This window comes from Alligator sinensis, unplaced genomic scaffold (assembly GCF_000455745.1).
Source record: "Alligator sinensis unplaced genomic scaffold, ASM45574v1 scaffold1122_1, whole genome shotgun sequence".
Lineage (NCBI taxonomy): Eukaryota > Metazoa > Chordata > Crocodylia > Alligatoridae > Alligator > Alligator sinensis.
The window spans coordinates 753465-764198 of record NW_005842467.1 but is presented as its reverse complement, the minus strand read 5'-3'; the positions used below and the strand labels follow the sequence as shown (position 1 = coordinate 764198).

Sequence of the window (10734 nt, the reverse complement as noted above, 5' to 3'; positions counted from 1 at the left end):
ATTCCTGCTTGTGGCAGGGGGTCAAGCTAGGTCTGTTCAAGTCCCTCCTGACTCTAGCTACTATGAATCTATGAAACTATGACCCCCAAGTGTCTTTCTTCCATAGTGCTAGCCAGCGTAGCACTGCCAAGCCTATAAGGATGCTGCAGGTTTTTCCTCCCAAGGTGGAGAACTTTGCATGTTTCAGTGTTAAACACCATCAGGTTCTCGTCACCCATTTCCTGAGCTTGTCCAGGTCAGCCTGGATCGCCCTCCTGTCTTCAGGTGTGGATGCTTTGTCCCAAAGTTTGGTGTCATCGGCGAACTTGGCCAGTCCACTTCTAACTCCATTGTCCACATCATTAATGAAGATGTTGAACAATATGGGTCCAAGGACAGAGAATAAATTTGTAGAAGGAATAAATATACACAGTACTTGCATAAGAAAGATAACATCCTTGTTCCAAATAATTTAAACTTCTAGTTTTGGGGGCTGCTTTTAATATATAGTGAAAGCAGTCTAACTGTACTTACCTAAAAAAGTTCAGATTGTATATAGTTCATTCTAGTGCTTGGAGTTACATTAAGGCCAGTTTTGATTTAAAAAAAAAAAAAAGAAAAAAAAAAAAGACACTTTGTTTAGGTTTGTAATCAGTAAGGCTAAATTTTAAATTTATGAATGTATCGCTTTTTTTTTCTTCAGGGCAACACAGATCTTTAGGACCAAGAGATTCAAAGGTCCGGAGCCTAAAAATGGATGGCAGTATTTGGAGCAATGAACTTATTGAGGTAAATAAAGTATTTAAATGAAGTAGTATAAACAATTTTTTTTTGTTTATGCTTAAAATTTTGGATTTTTTTCCAGTATTCCTGATTTAAAGAATCATATTGGATCGCACATTATAAGATTTCCAGTAATATTGAATTAGCAGTCTTGTTTTATAACTACTTAAATATTTTAAATGTAATGATTAAACATAATCTATGTATTCAAGGCCTGATTATTCTGTTCCTTTTAGTTTTGTATAAGGACAAGGTACTAGGGAAAGGGCATAACTGATTTCCTCCCCTTGCTTTGCATATTCTTTTGCATCTCCTGCAGCTGACAGTCAATACAACAGCAGTGGCTGCTGCCTTCAGACTTTCACTAGGTACAAGACTCCCAGTAGAGAAGTTTACTTTGCTGTGACTTAATACATTATCATATGTTTAATGGTTCTATCATATCCAAAATGTTGTCTCCTTGTAATATGCTCTTAGATCAAGCAAAATTCAAGTAAAGAAGTGAAAGTGTAATGGTGCTGAGAAATATGCTGCTTAAATGTTCTCCTTTCCTGTGAATTCCTTGTAAATGATGGTGCTTAGTACTTTTTCTTTCTTTTTGAGAAAGTTCAGTACTCATAAGGAATATTTCTTGAATGGCAAAACTTTTTGAAAATGGACAACCTGAAGAGCGGACACACCTGTTGTTGATACATAAATCTTTCTCCTCTTTCCCCATTTTTTTTTTTGTTTTCCTCTGGGGATTTGTTGTTTACTTTGAAAAGTAAAAGATGGCGTTCAGCACAGCAAGCTTCTAAAACATATTTGCGGGCCCTCTGTCAAACTTTCAGGAAGTTTTATTGAAATACTGTATCTGGCTAGCATTATGAAGCTTCAATTGCTATTGGTGATTAATCATAGACACAGTTCTGAACTCTTTCATTATTCATTCCCCATTTTTCAGGATAGCATAAGCAATGACTTCCATTGTTTCCCCCAGAGAGAGAGAGAGAGAGAGAGAGAGAAATATTATATGTTTCTTACATAAATATAAATAATGTGTTTATATTCTATGACACTTTTATTTATTTATTTATTTATTTATTGCAGCTTTTTATTGTCATTGGAAATAAAAGGGCTAACAGCTTTTGGGCAGGGAATCTTCCTCCAGATGAAGAGTTGCATATGGACTCCCCTATAGATAAAAGGATAACATTTATTACACAAAAATACAAAGAAGGAAAATTCAGGAAAATGTCTTTTGCATACAGAACCAGAGAAGAATTAAACAAGGTAATATTATGATAAACCATAAACCTGATCTTGCCATGACATATATGAAGTATGTTTTGAAATTCACTTAATTGCTGGTTCTAGGTTATTGTTTGATTGTTTAATAATAAATGGTAAAAACCAGTTTAAGCCCCCAACAGTCTCTCGATAATAGTTTTAATGCACCAAACTATGTGAGAGAGAGTTTTTACAGTTTCTACTTGTCTGTGTAGTCCAGTTTGTAACTCCTGGTACTAGAATAAAGAGACCTCCAAATTCTAACTGAATAGTGTAAAGCTAGGGCCAGAAATGATTGCTTAAATTTTTGTGATGCATTTGTTGATCTTTTCTTGTGTATGATATTAATCACTTAGGTATAGAAGCACCAATGTACTTTGGAGAGACTTTTATTTAAAAACACCCCATATATTGTGTCTAAAATAATCTTACCTTTTAATTTTAAGTGAAGGTCGTATTGTTAGATACCGCTGATGGATTTGTTTAACAATAAACTATACAACATAAAATGTCTTGTGATGAATTCAATTTTTGATCCATTAAAGTATTTGTCAGATATACGTATCTGTTATGAAATGTAGTTTTTAACACCATGATTTTGGTTTTCAGAAACAATGATGGTATGTGTTCTGGTAATATACCTAACCAAATCCACTAGTTAAACAAGCATGCTTTGGAGATTAAAAATTAACACTTCAGTGGCTTAGGTGTCATCTTAACATACTTATTGTATTATGTTATACATCTGGTAAATAACCTTTACTACTATATTTACCTGAATCCAAGACAACTTCGAACTTAAGAAACTGCTCTGCCAAGTAATTAGATCCTATACATGGAAAATTATAATTTTGTTTTAATTTTCCATGTATAGAATCTAATTAATGGAATGTCATCTTAAATTTGTTTCCTGTCTGTCCCTCCCCTCCCGTCCCCCCCACTGCTGTGGCAGGGAAAACAGCAACAGGGAAACATGGGGCTACACCCCCGCCCCTTGCCTGTCCCTTGCTTCCATACCTGTGCCTATCCCCCCCGCCAGTTGCCCCCCACCTTTTCCTTGACTGTGCCTGCCCCCAACACCCATCGTCCCCTCACCCCCCCATGTCTGTCTGACCCCTGTCACCTGCACCCCTCCCTTCCACTTACATTCTGCTTCTCTGCTGTTCTCTGGCTCCGGGGTAGTTAGTGGCAGGGCCTCAGTCTGACCTTACCCTACAGGTGCAGAGTTGCTGCAGAAGGTAAGCAGCTAGTAGGGGATGGGAGGAAGGGGTATAGGAGAGGGACAGGCTGCATGGTCTTCTCCTAAGCCACTATGTGCACCCAGAGTTGTACAGACAGGTGTCCCCTGCGCTCCTCCCCCCTCCCCTCATGCCATCCTCACTTGCCACCCTGGCCGCATGCTTGCTTCCCCTCCACACTAGCCACCCTGTCCTGGGGCAAGTGGTGGCTCAGCTCTGACCTTGGCTCCAAGCCTGGGTCTGAAGCCGGAGCTGAGTCACTGCCTGCCTTTGGCTGATATTCAAATCTAAGACGAATCTTTTTCATCCCCATGTTGTTTGAATAATATAGCATATTAAATGATGTAGTATTATCAAGTGTGAAAATAATTAATGCTTTCTTATTCAGTAGATTTTGTTCCATTAGATGTGAAATAAACTAGAATTAATGGAATGATTAAAAAAGTTGAGATTTTTTTCCCCACTATTTTTTTTTAAGTTAATAGGTAGTCTTCATAGAGATTTATAAAGAATACTCTATAAAGGAGATGTTTTCATGTCATAGTTACAGATATTGAGAATCCTTGAACGTGGAAGAAAGGCTGTGCTCAGAGTTAAAACACACATTGTTTGGAATGATGGTGTACTAGATGATCTTTTGGTCATATTTGCAAAAAAAACCCAAAAAAAGTATATGCAGTGTATTCAGTGAAGAGATGAGGAGAGTTTAAATTGTTGAAATATAGCTTTTAACTATGAAAAAAAAAAAGGAGATTGCTCTCTAATGTAATGACCACCCATTAAGATACAAACAAAATATAATCAGAGGGAAGGTTAAACGACTGCATATTCAAAATACAGACCATATGTACTGAAACTACATGTTCTACATCATACTTGACTGACTTTATAGATCTTTTGTTTAGTTTACTAAAATAAATACATCTATTAGGTTTCTTGTTATCGGAAATTATTTCACCCAAAGTGTCACAGTAAAATAGACAGTCTAATATAATTCTGTTACTTGTAGGTAATTGTTACATTACACATCTTTGTTTATGGTAGCAGTTATCCATAGAAATATAATATAGTTAGTTCTGCTTTATAACGAAGGTTGATCTTTTTGAAATCAGAAGTCTATGAGATTTTTTTTTTTGTGATAATTAATCATTTAAATACTGGGTAAAATCAGATGTAATTATCAACTGCTCTGCAGGGACCTGAAATTACTGTGTAATTAGATGGGCATTGCTAAGTAATTATAGAGCCTTTACTACATTATATGTGCCTTGAAAAATAAAGAGAGTGGTATTTAATCTATTTTAAATTGACCTCTGTCATCTAAACCTCAGTATATAAAATATATTGAGAGTTTAATTTTGCTTGTAGTTTAGCCATTTTGTGTGCATGACGGGGAGAGAAATTAGGTCAAGTGCCAATTAAAAGTTCAGTGCATCAATGTGCAGGAAAATAAAACCAGCATGAGACTTTTTCACTTTTATACCAATATTAAATCTCTCGTTTACCTGATTTCCCACGTGTTTATCGATGTCAGGGGCATTAGGAGGAAGTAGAACCTCTTGTTGTATTGAACAGTTTTGGTCTTACTCAGCACAGAACAACTTGCTCTGATGTACAGATGCAGAAACTGGTATAATCTCTCTGGCCACGTCCAGGTGAGTGTGGCTGCACAGTATGTGGCATTGCAGACCCATCTACGGCACCACATACCAAACTTTCAGATGTGCTGTACACTGCAAGGGAGCAGTGCGGGGGGGAGGGGGAGGTTGACCCCCTAGATACTCAGGAGTGTCAAAAAAACTCAATGCATAAAAAAAGCAGAGTGGCACATGTAGGGGCAGTGTGCACCACTCAAAACCAGAACATGGCCAGCTGGAGCCATGCTTCTGCTGCCTGCCATGCTCCATGTAGCAGGATCACCACTGCTGCAGCCCCAGAAGGTGTCCAGGATCCTAGGTAAGGCTGCTGGGACCAGCCGAGTGCTGGCCTCAGCCTCCCCTACCCCACTCAGTCATTTGATAAATCAAGGTTAAGATTTAGCCATTCTGTTTATTTCATTGCACTCTCTAATAGTAGGGATTTCTATGGCATGCTTCAGCTTTTTCCGTCAACTCCAACTTCTAAAGATGGCATCATTCTTAAAGGTTTGGGTATGACACAGAGAAGAGTCTCTCTCTTTTAGCCCAGAAAAATTAGTGAACTTCTTCCCATATTTATGCTGCCTCTACAATCATAGGCATTGAGTCAGGGTTACATCTAGCTAGCCAAACTTGTGCACTAGTACAGTAAGATCATGAAGCCTTATCTGTTGGCACAAAATGAGTTCAGACCCTATATTATAATTCCTTATATCCATTGTATATTAGCTTTGTGAATGAGGGTGGGAGAGAGGTTAGACCAGGAACAGTAGGATTTATAACTCACCGATGCTTTCTTCCATTCATTTTTCTGCTTTAAACAGACTTGTAATTTCCATTCTATATGATTAGGCGCTGTGTGCTGCAGTAGTTAAACAAGACGTGTTGGAAACTCTGACATTGTTATTTAGTGGAGCTGATGTTATGTGCGCCACTGGAGATCCTGTCTATAGTACTCCTTACTTACTAGCCAAGAAAGCAGGACAAAGGTTGCAGATGGAATTCCTTTACCACAATAAATTTACAGGTGAATAATTATGTTATCCTTTTTATATTTTCTGGTTGAATCTCTCTCGTATTGTAATAAGCATAGAAAGGAAAAAATGAAGAAAAATCAATGCTGGGCTGAAAATATATCAGGCTCTGTTAACAGTGGCTAGGTAGTTACTTAGGTGCATGGCAAGATGGTACTAAGCATATCTTTTAGCAGAAAGCAAATTTAATTGTGTTTGAGTACATTTGACATTTTTTATTCTCAGATAGGAAACTTAAGATTTTACTATAGCCACACATGCACACATGAAACTTGCAGTTCTGTTTCCAGAAATCTACTGCCGTTATGGTTTCACAGAAAGAATCTGAAGACACTAGTTGATATTTGCCTAGCTTTTAACAAAAATACAGTTAATCTATTTAATCAGACAGTTTCAAGAATAATAAAGTCCCTGCCACCAAATTGAACCAAACCAACTCACATCTCAGCTCTTGCCTTCTGTTACAGGTTGGGTAAACAGATGAACCTTCCAGCATGCCTAGAAAGTTGTCATCTGTGGACCATGTGTGATTAGGAGTTGGGGAATGGCACAAAGGGCATGTCTACATGTGCAGCGGACTGTGCAGTAATTGGTGCTACTGTACAGTCCTGATACCACACGACTATTTTTAGCAGCCATTGTCCAGTAGCAATGAGCTACTGTACAGTAGTTTGTTGCTACTGCGCAATAGCGTTGGTGTCACAGTTAGTGCCTGGTGACACTATGGCAATGTAGTATCTTGTGTAGAATGCTGAGAGAGTTGGAAATCTTTGCTCTAGGGTATATGTGCACTGTAATGTAGTGCAGATAACTGTGTTGGCCGATGTTTCAGAATTAGACTGTGCAGCAGCACAAGAGTCTGCATGAGCTAATTTACCCAGCTAGATTGCTTTCAGTACCTGAACAAGCTGTTTTAAAGTTAGCTTGGGTACATTGCACCTTGTAGCACAGACATAACCCTCGATCTAATTAATATTAGCTCATGTAGCCCTGTGCTCAGAACTGAGACTGGAAATGCAGTCTTCAGCAATGTTCCTAAATTATCGAGGGGTTTAGGTCGAGATCAATGCCTTGCCTTCAACCTAGATACTAATCAGAATTTAAGATGGACTTAGACTTGGTGTAATCTTCTCTCCTGCACATTACATTCTGCACTAAAAAATATTCAGCATTAATTTAAGTTGTGAAGTACTCTTACAGCTCCATGTAGAGTACAAGTTTCTCATCCCCTTACAGAGTTCCAGCAGGTATGTTGGGCAAATATGCTTTATTAAAGAGCCTAGGAGAGGGCTCTTTCCCCTTAGAATATGGAAAATCCAGAGAGTTGGCCTTAATTGTTTAGTTCAACAGTCAGCAACATTTTAAGGCTGCAGGTTTGATTGACCCAATTTGGGTCAGGTGTGTGCTAGGACCCAGCTGCTGCTGCTCTTCTTCTTCACAGTGGCAGAAGGAAAGTAAGTGCCCACAGCCAGTGCTTCTCCCCATGGTAGCACTGGAAAACAACTGCTGAAGATTGCCTAAACCCCATGTCTTTGGGCCTAATCAAATGGTTCTGTGGGCTGGATCTGATCCGCAAGCCATAGCTCACCCCTAGTTTAGTTGTCTTCTAATCCTGGGTGGGACAAAGCCACAAGCAAATCCTCAAGAAACAAATCCCATGTTGAAATAACTGTTTACAGAGAGAATGGAGTTGGGCTTTTCTATCTGGCCAGGGGAGAGGTCTAGGAGTAATGGCCTCAAGCATTAACAGGAGAACTGTAGGTTGGTTAGGAAGAACTTCATGACTATGAGAGTGGTTAAGCAGTAGAACAAGCTACCTAGGAAAGTTGTGGAATCTCCATCCTTGGAAGTTTTCAAGAGCAGATTTTACACTTGGTTGGGATGCTGTAGTTAAGGATGAAAGGCTGGACTAGATGACGTTATGAGGTACCATCCAGCCCTGCTTGTCTGTGATTCTAAAACAAGTTTTTAGTAAAGCAACTTTAAAAAACAAAACAAAACAAAAAGGCATATGCTACTTTACATTTATTGCCTTTAGTAGAACACATTAATGTTGCAATGAATGGGAATATTTGTCTTTTAGCTCCTCAGCACAGAACCATTTTATTTAGCTTGTATATTAAAATAATAAGAGTATATCTGTAAAAAAGAAATTATGTACTTTTAAGTCATGCAGCTACTGCATTTCTTTAGATGAAAACCTTGCACATGTAAGAAATAAGACATAAAAGAAAAAAAGGTTTAAAATTTTCATTGTGGAAATTGTGTAACTAACTGCGTTCATTCTTTTTATAGATTTTCCAATCTATGATACTCATTTTGAAAGTGGTTTCTCTGAAGATTCTTCACATTCTACCTTTCTTTGTGAATTTTTATATAAACTTTCTTTTAATACTGTCAAGCTGTTTACAGAGAAGAAATTGAAAGAAGGTATTTCATTTTCACTTCTGTTGTTGATTGGTTCTATACAACATAGATAAGTTCAGTGCCTTGTAACTTTTGTTAGGTTGCTGTTGGGATCATTAAATCTGTTTTTAAAATAACCTAAGTGTACACAGTCAAAAGGAGTTGAGATTAATTCAAGGAAAATCGTGATCATCTTAGTAGTTTATGGAAGGGAAAATAGAGAGAAGTTGATGGAGGAGAAAAGAAAAATAAACTGCTGAAAAAATAAACTACTGAAAAGTAATTCGATTAACAACTACTGCTATTCACTAAACAATAAAATAGTTTAACATACTGCCTACTTTAACTATATTTTTACAGATATTGTAACTGGTTCCAACAGGGTTTCCATCAGGAATTATAATATTCAGGAAGTCATTTTAGAAATGCTTTTATAATTTGGGGGAAAAAAATAAAGAAGTCAAATTTGCTGACCTGGGTCCCTCTAGGCGGATATCATCAGGGTAATGCTTATATTGTGGATCATGGGGAATTTTGTCTGTGATGGTAGGCAAGCTACAGCTATGGATACTTTTTTAGGTAGGAACTTGATTAGACAAAAATGCAAATTTGAAAAGGTTGCCTGACTCTACACTTTGAATAGCATGTCATTTGCTTTTGACTTGGTTGCTGCTGTGAACCATCACTCCTCTGCAGAAACCAAGTCCCCTGCTGTCATTTCTGCCACATGTGCCACTGCATTTTGTTGCTGGGGACAGAAGGAAGGGCCAGAATTTAGAAGTGATGGTAAATGGCACGTGTTGTGGGAGGGAGTGGGAGATGGTAAGAGAGAGGAGGGTGGCTAAAGTATGGGGTGCTGCTGAGGAGATCAGTAGCATGGTGAAGGGGGGTGCAGCAAACTGAGCTGTGGGCTGTGGATCACATATACCTCTGGGCCAAATCCAGCCTGCGGGCTGTAGGTTTCTGATCCCTGATCTAGAGTGTTAGTCAGCGTTCCCTCTAAGCTGTGCAGTGAGCGCAGCCACGCAGGTGCACCTGGCAATGTGGCACAAGCGCACCTGCGTGGCCGTGCAGCTTAGAGGGAACACTGGTATTAGGCTGGGGTTTTGAGGATCACATTCTCAGATTTAAGTGTCCAAATTCTGCCTAGGGAATTTCTAAGACTTAACCTCGGGAACCAGAGAAGTGATTCTCAACCAGGGTACCTTGGTACCGTGGAGTGCTGAGAGATCTTTCTCAGGGTGTGTTGTAATATTAGAACTGTTAAGTATACAAGTACCTACACACAATTCACAAGATAAACCCAGAGACTTTTGATCTGTTGTGATCCTTTGAGCTCCTTGCAAGAGAATAATTGCTCTATTATTTTTTCCATAGTTGAAAAGCAAGTAAAAGCTAAGGGCAGGCATTTTTCAAGGGGGTCTTAAGTCTGACAGGAGGTGCCTTGAATCTAATACAGGCAGGCCCTGGACTTATGACACAATTGGTTCCTGAAAACCGCATCTTAAGTTGAAACGTTGTAATTTGGAACCAATTTTTTTCCCATAGGAAACAATGTTATAAATGGGGGATTGGTTCCTGAACCAAGGTTCAATACCCTATTTTCACCAAAAATAACCAATAATTTTGTACTCAGTCAATTATAGATGAGTAATATAGCTACATTAATGTAGTTATACTATAAATAGCAATCATACTGATTTGGAAGGACTTATTTGAGGTGGCTTTGCTGGACTTTTTGAAGACCTCTTGGTTAGACTTTTTGAAGGGTCTTGGCTGGAGCCTTCTCAGGAGTCTTGGCTGCAGGTTTTTCTGGAGTCTTGTCTGCTTTCTTAAAGGCAGTGTCTAAGGAAGTTTGGACAGATGTTCTCCAGGGAGATGGGCAATCCAGCCAAGTTGTTCACTGGCATGGCGTTGCATCAGATCAAGTGTTGTAAAGTTGAAATTGATGTCAGGAAGTTGAACCAGGGTGTTAGTTTATAGATGTTGTGAGTGTAAAACGTTGTAACTCAAAACGTTTTAAGTCGAGGATTGCCTGTAAGTCATATTTTTCATATTGTCATTAAGCCCCTAATTCAAGGCTGTAGTGTCTGTTCTTGAGATCAGTTTCTTAAATGTTAGTTATCGCTACACTTAGCATCTTACTACCTATGTTCTTTTGTGGAGTTCTCTCTAAATGCTTGAAGTCAAACAGGAAATGTAGGGCAGTGCAAGCAATGGGCTTTCCAAGGTCCATGCTCCTTGGGACATTCTTAATTTTTTTGAAAATGTGGATTAACTAAGTATGAATTAGTGGATTGCTACTGGGTTTCAAATAGATCAGAAACAACTTTTCTGTATGGACAACTTTTTGTGTAAGCCTCATTGCAGCAGCAATGATTTCAGCAG

General features: G+C 38.6%; 1 protein-coding gene across 2 annotated transcripts in view; it reads left to right on the top strand.

Annotated features, from left to right (window-relative positions):
* Positions 1 to 10734, top strand: part of ARAP2 (ArfGAP with RhoGAP domain, ankyrin repeat and PH domain 2) — a 246403-nt gene that overhangs the window by 104573 nt on the left and 131096 nt on the right. For both annotated transcript variants that reach the window (XM_025212512.1, XM_006030846.3), the window contains exons 12-15: positions 683 to 768; positions 1852 to 2034; positions 5759 to 5933; positions 8236 to 8370. In XM_025212512.1, coding sequence (XP_025068297.1) covers positions 683 to 768; positions 1852 to 2034; positions 5759 to 5933; positions 8236 to 8370 — 579 coding nt within the window. The remainder of the gene's footprint in view (positions 1 to 682; positions 769 to 1851; positions 2035 to 5758; positions 5934 to 8235; positions 8371 to 10734) is intronic.